The following is a 16,163-nucleotide window of genomic DNA, read 5'->3' as shown; positions in this document are numbered from 1 at the left end:
CCAGCATGTCTATGCAATGTATTTTGTAAAAGTGCTCAACTGAGGCAAATGATGTTGTGCTATCCATATTAGGAAACTGCTCCCAACTCATCCCCCTTCACAAAGATGTTGGTGGCAGGCATAACTGGCATACATACCTGACGGGGAAGTTGTGGTCTGGATTTATCCTTTCCAACAAATTGTAAAGCTAGAGTCAGAAAAGGAGAAAACGAAGAAGGGGTTTAAGCATTTGCCAACCCACGTTCTTTTGCAGTCTAGGAAGGAGAAAAAAAAGGAACCTTTTTTGCAGAGGCAACCCACGCAGAATGAGGATGCTGAAGCATTTCCAGATATTGGAACTAGCAATATAGTAACACCAAGTGTTACAAAGGCAGCATTAAAAACAGAGCCAAGGCTTGGGAGCTGCAATTATGGATGTATGACAGGAACTTCTGCATGCCCTCTGCTTTCATTCGGAAAAACACACTAGTTCCTGGCCCTTATCATTAGAAAGATGTGCTCAACACTCTGTTGGCAATGCTTGCAGAGCTGCCTGATAAACCAGGGCTTTAAGGCCTAAATAGCTTCTCAGCTGTCTCCATGACCACCAAAACATAGTTAGAAGGAAAAATGATACAGAGTGACACAATTTGCGCAAGTTGCACAATTCAGCCTAGCAGTGCGACCAAGTCTGCACAGGCAAATACTAAAACATGATGCAATAATGCTACTTCCGGATCATCATTCTCGCCGAGCAAATCTTGAATGTCTTACTTGAAGGTTGGGGGCAGGGGGGAATCTAGATACGTAGATAATTGAAAGTCATTTTTTCCCTTTGGATTTTTTGGTTCATAAAGGCAACTTGCAATAAAACAAAGTATCACATTTGAAAGACAACAAACACCATAAATCAGAGGCCAACACCAACGATTCAGCAATTACAGAATGGTAAGCCAGCAAAATCAGCAGAAAAAGCAAACTGCCAACAAAAAGGACATTTATTATGTACTAGCAACTAATACAGTGGGCGCTAGGTTAGGGAGCCCCCGGCAGTCGGGCGGAGCGCGGCTGCTGGGGGCTCCCTTGGCCGTCGGACTGAGGCGTCAGGCCGCCGGCAAGGAAGCAACTGCGAGCCGCGCTCCGTGCGGCTTGCAGTTGCTTCCTTGTCGGAAGGGCGGGAGTCGGCCGGGCCAATCAGGCTCCTTTCTCATCACGGACTAAGCCCGCCCTAACTCCTCCCACAAAGCGCTTAGCGCTTTATTTAGTCCGCGGTGCCCGCGGCGCCGCGGGCGTGTTAAGGATTGTTATCTTTGGCTTAAACCAAGTGCCCTGTGAAGCAATATTGGTTTGACTGGCCCCTTGAAAGCTAAGAGAGAGACAGCAACGACATAGCAGTGAAGCCAAACTTTCCCCCCCAAGCATCAACAGAAAGTTCATTGAGTCTTCGCTCCCTAGGAAGCATGCTGAACAAAAGCATGTGCATTTTCAAATGTCTGAGCATGAGATAAACATGGTACATTTTGATTAGTCACTTCTCACAACTTCCCCTCAACCCAAACTAAAAACTGCAACCATAGATCCTACCTCCTGATGTCGGTTTCCTTCCCTGATGTACACACTGGCCAAGTTTGTCACAATGAATGCCCACAACTCCTGATGGGTGGTAAGCTGTTGCAGGGAAAACAGGAAAGGCCAGGTGAAGCAGGGCGGGGTTTTTGCAGCTCACAGCTGCCCCTCCCACAAAATCCTTATACAGAACCCGGCAAGTTCTGAACTACCCCCCTGAATCTCGGTTTGAAATCCGGCCTTACCCGCAGTGCTGTAGTGAACTGCGCTTCTGCGTTGTCCATGCAGTTGACAGAAATGCAGTACAGCCCCTTCAAGAGAAAACAGAAATCACATTTCAGGGTTCAAACTTGGACTCTGGCCTCTGGAAAGACAAGGGACAAGAAAAAAGGTGGTGCTGGGGATGTGGGCTTCTCAAATGCCTGCTGCATCCTGAGATAAACAGGGTAAGCTTGGAGGTCAACCCCCCCCCCCCCGGCAACAGCACAGGGAAGGGGAATTCAAGGGAACATCTTGTGTGCCCCATGTGGGGACTATGTCAAGTTGAGGATGCCAGATTCATCGCATGTATTTTCAAATGCTGAGGCTCGGGGAGGCCTTTTATTTATTTATTTTCAATTTTTCTACATTACTGAAGTATACCCTCCAGGGACCCACAGGTAGATCTGGACTCACAGTGACCCTTTTCTGATATTGTTCTCTACTTCTTTGTCCGCACGTTGAAGTAACATTTATTTATTTTATTTTCTAATTATACACCACCCTCCCTTGTGGCTCAGGGTAGTTTACATAGGAGAACATAAGGATAAATACAGTATTTATTTATTAGATTTGTTTCCCGCGACTATTGGAAACCATCTCACGGCGGTTTACAATCATCATAGAGCATAAAACCCCCAAACAAAAAATCATAACCAGCCCCCAATTAAAATCCACAGTTAGTAAAACATGCCAAAGGCATAAAACTCTCTCCCCACCCTACCCTCCTACACCCACTACCTTAAGGATGGTCTCGGATGCCTGACATATATATGGCTTCATGGAGGGGCCCTCTGATCTTCCTAGCTCTAGCCTCAACCAAAGACCAGGTGGAAGAGCTCTGTTTTAAAGACCCTGTGGAACCATGAGAGCTCCTGTAGGGCCCTCAGCTCTTCCAAGAGCTCATTCCACCTGGCTGGGGCCAAGACCAAAGAGGCCTTGGCCCTGATCGGGGTCAGGCGAACCTCCCATGGGCCGGGAACTATCAACTGATCCACACCCACAGAACGCAAGTCCCTGAGGAGGGGCATAAGGCAACAGGCGGTCCTTCAGATATGTGGGTTTCAGACCACAAAGGGCCTTAAAGGTCAAAAACAAAAGCTTGAACTTGATCCGGGCTGCATGCGCTGGCTGAATGTGGGTTCTCCGAGGTGTTCCAGTGAGTAATTCAGTCATTCCAGTGAGTAATTCAATAATATTATCAAATAAGTAATAGTGATGATAACATTCCATAACTAGTGGTAGCAACAATTAAACATGTTGGCTATGACCCCAAAGGTTGGTCAGAATTCAGTTCATGGGGAGGGTTCTGGGAGGCCCAATAGATGTTGTTAGTTCAGTGGACCTCAACCATATGCCTGATGGAAGGGCTTCATTTTGCAGAGCTTGCGGAACTGTGCTAGCTCCTAGCAGGACTCTGATCTCTTCTGGAAGCTCATCCAATCATGTGGGCGCCAGGAGAAAAAGATCTGGCCCCGTCTGGGTCAGACCTTGCCACATTTTATCTATGGAAGTTACCTCCAGACTGGACTACTGAAATTTGCTTTACACAGAGAAAAACTCATTGGAAACTACAAGGGGGTTCGGAATACAGCTGCCACACTGCTGATCAGAACATCATGGTCAGCTCATATTATTTGTTCTGAGACAGCTGCAGTACTACTAATTCGTTTGTGGATCTGATTCAAAGCATTGGCATTAACTTTTAAAGCCCTTTAGGATCTGGGGTCTTCTTATCTTCGGGGCTGCCTCTCCCATGATAACCCCCTGTGCCTCCTTCGGCCATCTTCCCAGGGCCTCTTGCAGAAGTCCAAGCCGTGGGTGGTTTGGTTAGCTGTTACTAAGGGAAGGGCTTTCTCAGTTATAGCCCCTACGTCGTTGAAAGCACTCTTGGATGACACCCACGCCCTGCACAACTTGCTTCCACAGGCCTTGCAAAATCAAATTGTTCATGTGGGCCTTTGGAGATTTGACCAGATATTCTGGACTGCTTTGATACTTCAATGGTGCTGAGTCATGTATCTTAATATTTTATACAGAGTATCTTATTTCAGTTGGGTTTTGACTTCATTATAAGGCTAATTATTATAAGTTGCCATGAGAACTTATGGGTGAGCAGCGACTAAGAAATCTCATAAATACATACAAAGGGTTTTATGCCCAAATACATGATCTGAATATATATCATGTTGCCTTATTCAGAATCAGTCCATCGGTCCATCCAGGTCAGACTGAAAGTGACTTGTCTCAGGTTTCAGGTCTTTCACGTCACCTACAACCTTGTCCTTTTAACTGGAGATGCTGAGGACTAAGACTTGAGCACGCAAAGCTGATGCTTCCTTGCTGAGGCAGGCCCCTCCCTCGCCTGCTGTTAGTTGCAAATAAGTTACCACCATTCACAGGGGATGAATCCTTCAACTAGGATGCAACAAATAGGGTGCTTGCCGCTTACCCCTTCTCAAAGCGTCATATTCTCACACCTCTCCCAGAGAAAGCCCTTCACTTTTTGGAGCCACAAGGGTCTGTGCCATCCCAGGAAATTTAAACAGCATGTATAACTGACTAAAACTGGACAACAGCAGGCTATGAATTGCACAGATGAGTTTTCCTGAATACCACCAAAAGTCAAGTACACTTCAATTAAAACACACACACAAACGGACCGTCTCTCCCAATATGACCCAATAAGAACCTTAAAGGTAAAGGTATCCCCTGTGCAAGCACTGTCATGTCTGACCCTTGGGGTGATGCCCTCTAGTGTTTTCTTGGCAGACTCAATACAGTGTGGTTTGCCATTCCCTTCCCCAGTCATTACCGTTTTACCCCCCAGCAAGCTGGGTACTCATTTTACCGACCTTGGAAGGATGGAAGGCTGAGTCAACCTTGAGCCGGCTGCTGGGATTGAACTCCCAGCCTCATGGTCAGAGCTTCAGACAGCATGTTGGCTGCCTTACCACACTGCGCCAGAAGACGCTCTTTATAAGAACCTTATGTTCTTCAAATACCAGCATGTTGGTGGTCCCTGGCCTAAAAGAAGTTCATATGGCCTCAACCAGGGCCAGAGCCTTTTTGGTCGCTTGAGATCCAGGCTCTGACAGAACTATTTGAGTTCTACAGGGCGTGTAAAACAGCGCTCTTCAGCACGGCTTATGGCTGAAGCAAGCTAATATAGGCAACAAAATCTACAATCCTCCCTCTATTAATCTCTGGGGTGTTCCCTACCACTAAACTGAAAGGTGAACTCAAGGGTTTCATTGTTGTTTTAGCCGTGCATAATATGTGATGTGAGCTACCCCGAGCCTGCTGGGGGGGGGGATCTATAAAACTAGTCATAAATGGATGCTCTGTCTTGACAGTGGAAGATGTTGTTCACTTTCCTTTTCTGAATACACAGGATGTACAAACTTGACTAAGTCGCCACTATGTGCGGGCGAAAGGAGTCATGCATGAGGAGGATTGTACTTACCAGAAGAGTGTGCAGCTGAGCCGCGTGATTAGAGAAGAGCCTGGGAGACTGTTGGCAGAGCTGACAAACCTGAGAGATCTTTCAGCAAACAGACAGGAAAGAATAGAACATTTTATTCTACACTAGGGATACTCTTCCACCAGCAATGCTATTTATTTTTGTTTACAATAATTATACTTTTAGTATAACTATATACAAGACTGGATTTTTAAGCGCGATCCCTCTTACGGCAGGCAATTAGTATTACAATCCAAGTTCTCCCCTTTGTTTAAGTGAATGAAAACCAATAATAAAAGAGCTCCATATTTAGTTAGTACCATTTCAGAAAACCTCAGACTGGTCTTCACCTCTTTGCAATTCCAGACCATGCAGCCAGTCTTTCTTACAGGAAGGTTTGCTCAGCTTCCAAAAGAGTCACGCCTCTGTTTATATGGCGTCCCAGTTCCAGAGGACATACATGTATTATCTGCATTCTTTTCAAAGAACTCTGATCTCTGTTATCTGATGTCGATCCCTTTATAACTAATTGAGTAGCACTCTTTGCTCTGGCTGCTAGAAAGCTTAGAACCAAACAAGCAAAAGCTTCGGAAACAAATATATGGCAAGTGTATCAGCTTCATTAAACCATAGGTTTCTTGTTGGCCTGCTTCATTACAAGAATTTATTTCTCTGGTATCTTTGTTTTAATCTGAACTTGATATTTCATAGTGTATATTTCGTATTTATTTTATATTGTTAAATGTTTTATTATATTGTTACGGCCAATGGCCATACACAATAAGCACAAGTCATTCATAACTCCCCGGTGAGAAGCTTAAGCCCCCGCATCCCTGCTTGTGGGCTTTGTGGGAGCATCCAGCTGGCCACTGTGGGAGAAATGATGCTGCAATAGATGAACCCACCTCAGAATGACCCAGGAGGACCATTCAAAATGAAATAAATTCATCTCGGGCTGCACCAGAATTTCAACTCAGGTCTCCTGATACGAGAAATAACCTTTTCCCGATGCTGATGTTGTGTCCATAAAGAATAAGACTGATGATTCACAGAGGTTTTCCTTAGCAAAGCATAGACTTGGCATGCGTGACCAAGACCTCGGTGCGAGAGGGCAAAATTGTCGCCCGGAAAGAACTGGCTCCATGTGGTTTCTCGCTCCTTCACCAGCCAGGACAGAAGGCTGGGGGTGGATGTGGGTGGGAAGGAATTGTGATATTGATCTGAGGGCCTTCTTCCTTTAGGTTACTCCTGCCCCAACAATCCCAGGTACTGAGTGGAGAGTTTAGCCACCTGCCTGATGTACCTAACCCACCAGCAGAGACCCTGGAACATCCTGGGCTTCTTCTGCATGATGGATAAGCTGATGAAAACTCACTAAATACAATGTTGTTTTTCTGATTTCTACACAGAAGAGTGAATTTACTCTGCAAAAACTGATTTTGCTCTGCATGGTGAACTGCCTCTTCGGTGCTTTAAGCATCTTTTAAGTGTTATTTCTGAAAGATGCTTTTCACCGATTTATTTCTCTCCTGCCTGCCTGAGACCATCTATTAGTCATTCAGACAAGCTCCTTAGTTATGCAGATTAGTGACTGCATTAGAGAACAAAGCGGAGTTGGCAAAACTACAGGGGGCAGGGCTATGAATTGTTTCATGCAGAGAGCACTGCAATGTAGTTTTTCAACAGACTATATTCAATGCAGAACAATGATTGTAATATAATAAAGCGGTCTAAACTGGTTGTTTAGTAAACTGTTTTATTTGGCTCCGTGCAGAATACCACCTGGAGCTGGTGACTGGGTGGGCCTTCACAGTTCCCCAGGCAAATGGTCTTGGGGGACTTCAACACCCAAGAAAATTGGCTCCAAAGAAAATTCGAACCTGGCATTTGTCATGGCAACACTAGAACTCTCTCAACTTTTCACTGATCCTAAATATCAAGCCAGCCACAACTTGGATTTGATCTTTGAGGTGGGGATACGCATTGGTTCAGTACAATGTAAGAGAGTGCCATGGTTAAAATAATTTTGCCCTAAAGGCCCAAATCATACCTTGCTCCCTCTAGGTATAGGCAGAGAGCAGATTTATGCCCACCGAAGGAGACATAAATCCAATAGGTTTCTGGAATGCTCTGTAGGACCCAATGCCCTCTGGCGACCGTGTAGATGTCCTGGTGGATGACTGGCATAGCTGTCTCTGAAGCCATCTATGAGATTGCTCCCCGAAGCCCTCTCTGTTACTGTCCCAAGCCAGCTCCATGGCATGCATCAGAGCTGCGCAAACAGAAGCAGGAACTGAGATAGCTCGAATGAGTTTGGTGGAAAACTCATGATAGAGCTTCCAGAACATTTTATAAGATGCTTAGGAATGCTTATTAGATGGCAGTAAAGCCCATCAAAGCAGATTAACTTTGGGGCTCTATTGCCTCCACTAGCTCATACCCAGCACAACTATTTAAAACTATTTGGTCAGCTATGTCCTTAGTTACAGGACTATCTGAAATTATAGGATTGGACATTACATGTGAGGCTTTTGCAAACTTATCAGAGGAGAAAGTCTGGTTGCTACACCATGATTTATGTGCTGACTTCAATGCAGTCAGGGAATTGGAGGCCCCTTGGCCGTCTCAAGGTCCCATTTTGGACTGTTTCAGTTCTTTCCCAGTGGCCAATGTGGACAGGACTCTGGCAGTTGTTTGGCCTACCACATGCCACCTTGACCTGAGTCTCTCATGACTGGAGAAAGTGGGCAGTGAGGAGATCCAGGTCCCTCTCCAGGAGAGATTAGAGGAGGCTGCAGCTAGGCCACTTCTGGGAAAAAAACCCAAACAATCCTAGATGCATACGACCAAGCCAACAACCACCCCAGTTTTGCATTTGTCATTCCTGAGTAAGGTGGTTGAGTGTGAAGTCGCACAACAGCTACAGAGTTTCCTGGATGAAATATTGGCTCTTGATCCATTTCAGTCCAGCTTCCAACCTGACTGTGGGATGGAGACAGCTTCAGTTGCCCCCACAGACAATCTCAAGTGACAGCTGGATCTCTCCAGGTTGGCACTGCTGGTTTTACTAGATTTGACAATTGTCAACCATGGGCTACTATGCCCAAAGCCTAGCTGATATGGGGATTCAAAATGCTGCCTTTATATTGCGGCATTTTTTTCTCCAAAGCTGGGGACAGAGAGACACACAGTAGGGGACAGAACCTCCCAGAGGAATGCCCTAGTATGTGTGGTTCCAATAAATAAATACTGAGAAACCTTTTATTCCCTCCCCCCCCCTCACTTCAAGCAATGGCCTTTACCTCTTGCAATGCTGTAGCTTTGTGCCCTGTGACGAGTCGGCACATGATGATATGCTCTAGCAAAATAACTTGGAAGGATGATAAGATCGGGCTGCAGTCCAGCACTGGAAGAAAGCAAGCAAGCATGACTTGAGTGGTGGATGGGGGAGAATGAGAAAAACAGCAGCCCTGAATCCAAAAGGACAGCCTGGCTTCCTCAAGACTAGAAGCCTACTTGAGTGCTGGGAAGTAGTTCCTTGGAAATCCTGGTGCTGGCTTTAGACACCCTTCAGGATGAATAGAAAAGGTAAAGGTATCCCCTGTGCAAGCACTGGGTCATGTCTGACACTTGGGATTACACCCTCTAGTGTTTTCATGGCAGACTCAATACGGGGTGGTTTGCCAGTGCCTTCCCCAGTCATTTGCACACACATAAAATCTCTTTCAGTCTCTCTTGACTGTGGGAAAACTAGACTGAAAGATACCCACCACTAGGGAGGTACAGAATGCCTGTTCGGCACGAGCCAAAAAAATGAACTGACTTTGGTCCATAGATACCAAGGAATACTCTTCGCTGCCACAAGAGAGTATGCTTGCAAGCAGGTAATGGTTTGTTCATATTTAAAGGGGAGCTATTATGTGGTTTGGGACAATGAATTTTAGCTCCTGAAAAGCAATACTAAAGAGGGAGTATGCATTTTTTAAAAAGGGTCAAAATATACCACCAAGAGGACAATTTAACATGTATCTTTGATGTTCAAACATAGAACCTTGACAAAGAGGTACCCACCACAACCCAATACTCAGTCACACACCCCTACCGCCCTAATTTTTAAAAACGTCACTCACTTTTGAGCTTCTCCAATTGCATAAGCGCTTTGTCAGTGTATTTTTGAGCCTTCTCCAAGTAGCCAGCTTGCATAGAGTGCATCACTGTCACCTGTCAGGAAATACCAGAACTCATCAATGCCAGGTGGACAGTAAGAGGCCTTTGGGCTCTCCCCCACAGCAAGTGAAACCCACCCTGTACACAGGTGCAACTCCAGCATCACCCAAAATAACTAGAATTTGCACACCTCCATAGTGGCAGCTGATGCTAAACTGAATTTTTATGGGACAGGTGGACCTAGGGTGCCACCTTCTCCCAAGTCAGATTAGCAGTCCATCAAGGCCAGCACTGTCTCCTCTGACCAGCAGTGGCTTTCTGGGGTATCAAGCCCAGAAGGACTCCTTCCAACACCTGTGAGTCAATATCCTTGAATTGGAGACTTTGGGGACTGAGCCTAGGAACTTCAGTGTACACGAATGGAGCTCCATCAGCATAAACCTCTCAGCATATGTTGCAAAAAGACAACATGGCTTTCACTGGTGTAGGCAGGGGGCAAGACCAGGGCAAGCAGAAATTATTTCTAAGGGGTTGAAATGGGGGGGGGGGAGAATTTAGTCCAGGCAAATGTACACTGTACACACAAAGAATGAATGTTCAGTCTCTCCCATTGGCACATGCAGATACACAAAATGGACCTCCTCATGCACACTCTACAACACTTCTGCAGGAGCCACTCAGGAGACTGGCCTGGCCTACCCAAAGTCTGCTTAGACAAGACACAGGAAGGTAACTCACCAAGTAGACCAGCACACACATGTGCTCCTTGGGCAGCCAGTGGAACAGATCCGCAGGGTTGCTTGGCAGGATCTCATCATCGTGGAGGGTTGAAATGGTCTGGATACACTGCTGAAGCTGCTTCAGGCATGGCTTGACACTCTTCACCTGCAGGGAGGAACTGCCTCAGAAAAGAATTGCCACTGGCTGGTTAAAAATGCCCAGAGGCAAGGAACAAAAAGGTGCCTGGCAATATACACCATATCCAGAGCTATGAAGGTGCTTGAGTGCACATGCTGGGGAAAGCAACGTCTCTAGCATAGTGCGTAGGATTTAGAAATATGTAGAACATGGAAAAATCAAATGAACAATGTAAAGGTCCCTTCTCCAAGCCAGCCTCTCCAACCTAACTCACATAGTTATTGTTGAGGAAGCAAGGAAGGCACCATACACACCACTTTGAGCTTCTTGATGGAAGGGTGGGATAGAGGCATTATCAGTATTTTATTACATCTTGTTATCCCCCACCCCTTCTGCCGAGGCTCTCAGGACAGTGTACAAGATATCCCTCAGCCCATTATATTCAGTCTTGCAACAACGCAGGCAAAGAGAGTCTGGCCTACCGAGCTTCATACCTTAGTGCAACCACACGGCAGGCCATTGACTCCCAAATGTCCCCCACACTGGAAACTTTGGAATCCCAGGTCCAAGTGGCAAATGCTGGAAGGGGCTCGTGGGAATTGTAGTCCATGGGCATCTGGAGGGCTGCAGTTTGACTACCCCTGGCCTACACACTGAACACATGCAGCTGCCTTCTACCGAACCAGATCATTGATCCATCAAGGTCAGTATTATCTACTGAGACAGAGAGCAGCTCTCCGGAGCCTCCGGTAGTAGTCTTTTGTGTCACCTGATTCTTTGAACTGGAGACACCAGGGATTGAACTTGGGCCCTTCAGCATGCCAAGCAGATGCACTACCCCTGAGCCACAGCCCTTCCCCACTGAGTCCAGTCTATTCTGCAGCACAAGAGAGACAGGTTGCTTGAAAGCAGAGAAGGCCAAAATCTGATTTCTCCAGGGAAAGAATCTTTCGGAAGGTGGGAAAGCTCTCTCTTTCAAATCTCGTATGTATTTTGCCATTCAAACTCATACTTCAGCTACATAAAGCGAGTTTGGTGTAGTGGTTAGGAGTATGGACTTCTAATCTGGCGAGCCGGGTTCGATTCTGCACTCCCCCACATGCAGCCAGCTGGGCTCACAACAGTGCTGATAAAGCTGTTATGCAGTGGTAGTCAAACTGCGGCCCTCCAGATGTCCATGGACTACAATTCCCATGAGCCCCTGCATTCGCTGGCAGGGGCTCATGGGAATAGTAGTCAATGGACATCTGAAGGGCCGCAATTTGACTACCACTGCTGTTATGACTGAGCACTGATATTAGGACTCTCAGCCTCACGCACCTCACAGGGTGTCTTGTTGTAGGGAGAGGAAAGGGAAGGTGACTGTAAGCCGCTTTGAGACTCTTTCGGGTAGAGAAAAGAGGCATATAAGAACCAACTCTTCTTCTTCTAAAATAGTTCGCAAAGCTATAAAAGCACAAGCTTGGTAAAGCATAGGGAAGGCTTAAATACAAAATAGAGATAAGTAAATGTATGTATAGTCAATTTCTTACAGCTTGAAAACACTGGTTCTCCTCATTTGTGAGCCTTCACCTGTGTCTGTTTTTTCTTTCCCACAAAGGCAGGGCCACAGAAAGCTGCCGGGGACAGTTAGCCTCCAAACTGTTTACTGGCCCCCTCTGCTTCAAAGGTTGTCTTTTGAACAGCAGTACACAAGAGAAACTCCAGCCTCAGGGCAACTGCTTACCTGGCCGGCATCCAGGTAGTGTGTCACTTGCAGCACCAAAAAGAATACCCGCAGTGACTCCTTCTGGATGGGGTTTCCTTGCCAGTTCTCCACAATCTGCCCACAGAGAGTGAGGAGTGGGTGCACCTCCTGCAGCTTCCTCTCCATGAGAAGCAGCTGTAAGGAAAAAGGAACAGGTCATGGTTAAGAACACAAAACTTAACAGGCTTCACTTGCATCCTCAGTATTTTTGCTCGGCTTTATGAACACATCTGGAAGAGGGTTTCAGAGGGTATTCTACAGTGAAACAGGTAGATCTGAGTCAAGTAGCTCCCAAAAACAAGATTTTTGAGAGTCAAAGCTCCCTTTATCAGATTCAAGTAGAAATGGATATAAGAACTCCATTCCTTGTATCTGATGAAGGGAGCTTTGACTCCCAAAAGCTCATATCTTCAAAACCTTTTTGCCCTCTAAGGTGCTACTGGACTCTAACCTAGCCCATTATGGATACTCTCAACTTTGAACTTAGCTGTGGAAGAGGCTGACATACCAAAGTGGCTGAATGGCCCTAAAAATGAGGACTAGGAGCCACAGTTCATGTGTTGCGCCAGCAGCCCTGTACTCTCTTGGGAGACAACATACTTCCACGTTGGCTCAAGTCACAAGGTGAAGTGGAAGGAAGACCAAGATCCAGCAACTAAGTAGAATCTACCTGTCAATCTGACCAGGGAAGGGGAGTAGCTTTCTAAGCCTAAAACCCAGGATCCTAACGCCCAAGAATAAAGAAAACTCATCTACCTGCTGGTTTAGGAGGGGGGTGGGAGAGGAGATTGCAAGCTGACTCAGAACCTCAAACAATCAAAGGACAAATAAGCTGAGATTAGCGATTCCAAGTCTGAAGAACATGAGCAGCAATATGCAGGACCAAATCAATGCCCACTAGATTCTGTAAGAATCCCAACATCAAGAAAGTGTGTAGAGGTCCACCACAGATTGGGGATATTTATCTTTAGAAGTCCAATGAGTTTCGAGCCCCTAAATGTTTCTCTTCAAGGAATTCTGAGAACTCTCGCCCAGTCTTCTAAACCAGGGGGAGTCAACCTGTGGTCCTCCAGATGTCCATGGACTACAATTCCCATGAGCCCCTGCCAGCATTTGCTGGCAAATGCTGGCACGGGCTCATGGGAATTGTAGTCCATGGACATCTGGAGGACCACAGGTTGACTACCCCTGTTCTAAACAATTGCCAATCTGGCTCTCATTGCTACAGCTGTAGGACTCCACAGGGAAGAGTTTACTGCAGTCAAATCCAATTGCATTCGAGATTTCGGATGCCCCCTTTTGCATGTGCACGCCCCCAGGCATTGTGTCTTCAAAGGCACTCTCTTCCTCTTCCTGGGGCTGATCACTCTCTTCCTCTTCCTGGGGCTTCCTCATCCAGGCTGACCAGCAGCAGTGTTCCCTAAGTTCATGAACACAGGAAGCCCCGCTCAGCAGCAGACTGGAGCCCCACTGGGCAGTGCATTGTCCATGGCCCATTTTAAGATTACAACAGTAATCAGGATGTGAACTGCTCCTCTCTGGGGGAGGGGGGGAATCAGAGGGAACATTGGCCAGCAGTCCACCAGAGGACCACGGTCTACATTGTGTGTGCCTCTGCTCCACAGTAATAGTTAAAACAGGACAAACCTTGCTCACAGTCTTCTAAGCTAACAGAAATCAGGGTTAAAAAAATGACCCTCCCCCCCCACACTTACCATGCCTTTACTGAGTAGAAACAGTGCTCTGGAGGGGTGAAAAAAGGAATAATACATTAATGTAACTAAAACAACCAGTGTTGTATAGCAAGCAGCACCAAACTCAACTCTTCAATCCACTAACTTAAAGACTGCTGGTGGCCATGCCAGAAAACCCAGAATGGAACAGAGCAGAATCAGTGAGCTCTGCTTTTCACTGTGCCAAGGAGAAGGGCTTGTTCGAGACTCATGCTGAGCCAACATGGGCAAAATCTAGGGGCTGCCCAGTGACAGAAGATGCCAGGGAAAGCCGGGTAAAATACAGGCTACCTCAAATTTAACAAAACAAAGGTTTAGGGCTTGGTTCACAAATGGAGAAAAGAACAACCAGTAATAATGGAAAACGCAGACAATGTTCTCTTTGGAGTAACTTTTAGGATTAGAATTGTCCTGCAAACCTAGCAGGTTCCCTATCTTCATAGGAAAATCTCCTTTCTCTATACAGTAAATATACAGATGAGGCCATGATGAGAATTAAGATACAGTGATATGTTTAAAGCAGGGGTAGTCACACTGCGGCCCTCCAGATGTCCATGAACTACAATTCCCATGAGCCCCTGCCAGCTGCTGGCAGTGGCTCATGGGAATTGAAGTCCATGGACATCTGGAGGGCCGCAGTTTGACTACCCCTGCTTTAAAGCATATATCAGAACTTACCACTTGGTCTTACATGTAACAATAGCAAGTTTATTGTTACAGTCAAAGACCAACCATAGACATCTACAAAATAACTCAGCAATAAAAGAAATTCCCACTAGAATCAATTCTAAAAGACAACAGCGGACAGGAAAGTGACAGTTGTAAGATGAAACAGTTAAAGCACTAAAATCAACAACCATTTACATCATTTTAAAATCTTTAAATCATCATCACTCTAATTCCCTACTTGAGATCTATTTTCTACAATACAGTAGCCTTTTAATCTTCTTGTAAGAATTTGACCAAGAATAAATGCATGCATTCCAAGTTGTTCAGGTGCTTAAACTGCATTAAGCAGGGGAGTAATTATTGTTTTCTCTCATCAGTATAAAATTCACAGTGGGAGTAATATGTGGAAGATTGCCTCAGTAACATGAGTGCTATATGGACAGCGATGTAGCTTCATGCGATCTTAAAGAATCCTGAACACGTGGGAAAGGACCTACCTTGTGTATTCTGACCCAACCACCCGAGCATATTCCGCTCCAACTCCCAGAAGATCACAGGCTGACACTAAGTCTTTTTCAAGCGTGTGGAGTTGCTAAACCAAGAAAAAGAGAAGCATACACTCACATACCTGCTCCCATTACAAAATGCTGACCAGCCGATCATGTGACTTAATGGCACCGTTACAAAGCAGGCAATTGACTACCAGCTAACATTTTGCACTTGGCCAGTGCAAGGTTTTAATGCTAGAGTGAGATAGTTAGCTATAGCCCCCCCCCCCCCCCCAGTAACCATAACTAGCAAAAGATATTCAGAGCAATCCTAAGAACACTTTTCCTGGGACTTCAGTAGGATTCAGAGCAGACCTAATTAGGATTGCACTGATAGAGATGTAAACAGTCTTTCAAATCAACAGGGTCCAGTAGCACCTTTAAGACCAACAAAGATTTATTCAAGGTGTGAGCTTTTGAGTGCAAGCACTGCCTTGAATCAATCTTTGTTGGTCTTAAAGGTGCTACTGGACTCTATTTTTGTTGTGCTACTTCAGATCAACATGGCTACCCGCTTGAATCTAGTCTTTCAAATCAACACTTTATTGAAGCTCTGGGCCAGTTCTCACAATTGAGATCACGTGAAACCTTGTCTTAAGAACTAGGTGGAGTTTCTTTGCATTTCCTAATCTAGGACAAGATTATTAAAGGTACAAATTTACAGTGGAAGAGATACAATGTGTCTCATTAGCCAATGTATTCTAGTTTGTGTGTCTCTGTGCTGGGGGTTGCTCCTCTGACCAAGATACTTCAGCACAGCTTTAGACTAGGGATTCCTAAAGTGGGTGGTATACCCCCTGGGAGTGGTTCAAGGATCCAGGGGGGCACTGAGGAATTTTCAGGCAGCAGGAGGTAGCAGTTTGACTCTTCCTGCTGTGGCTGTGTTTTCTTAGTGAGAGACATCCCAAGGTGGCTTGCCATGCCTGCCTCTGGGTAGTGGTGACCCTGGACTTCCTTGGTGGTCTCCCATCCCAGTGCTGGCCAGGGCCAACCCTGCTTAACTTCTGGAAGAAAATGACAGCTTCAGAAGATGGGGTGGATAGGATCATATTCCTTATTTGTTCCCTACTTCAGACCCAGCCTTTCCTAGGCTCCACCCCAGATCTCCAGAAATTGCTTAACCCAGTGTGGGCAAACCTTCCCAAAAAGTCTCTATCTTCGGGAGGCTGGAAAAG

General features: G+C 45.9%; 1 protein-coding gene across 1 annotated transcript in view; it reads right to left on the bottom strand.

The window, feature by feature from the left end:
* MAU2 (MAU2 sister chromatid cohesion factor) overlaps window positions 1–16,163 on the bottom strand; it is a 34,270-nt gene that overhangs the window by 11,629 nt on the left and 6,478 nt on the right. The window contains exons 5-14 of the mRNA XM_077332014.1: window positions 14,938–15,032; window positions 13,754–13,781; window positions 12,018–12,173; window positions 10,172–10,318; window positions 9,397–9,487; window positions 8,569–8,672; window positions 5,270–5,347; window positions 1,791–1,856; window positions 1,564–1,647; window positions 138–187 (exon numbers count right to left, since the gene is read on the bottom strand). Of these exons, the coding sequence (XP_077188129.1) occupies window positions 138–187; window positions 1,564–1,647; window positions 1,791–1,856; window positions 5,270–5,347; window positions 8,569–8,672; window positions 9,397–9,487; window positions 10,172–10,318; window positions 12,018–12,173; window positions 13,754–13,781; window positions 14,938–15,032 (899 nt within the window). The remainder of the gene's footprint in view (window positions 1–137; window positions 188–1,563; window positions 1,648–1,790; window positions 1,857–5,269; window positions 5,348–8,568; window positions 8,673–9,396; window positions 9,488–10,171; window positions 10,319–12,017; window positions 12,174–13,753; window positions 13,782–14,937; window positions 15,033–16,163) is intronic.

Source organism: Paroedura picta, chromosome 4 (assembly GCF_049243985.1).
Source record: "Paroedura picta isolate Pp20150507F chromosome 4, Ppicta_v3.0, whole genome shotgun sequence".
Taxonomy (NCBI): Eukaryota; Metazoa; Chordata; class Lepidosauria; order Squamata; family Gekkonidae; genus Paroedura; species Paroedura picta.
The sequence above is the reverse complement of the archived record's forward strand: the minus strand, read 5'-3'. Positions and strand labels throughout refer to the sequence as shown.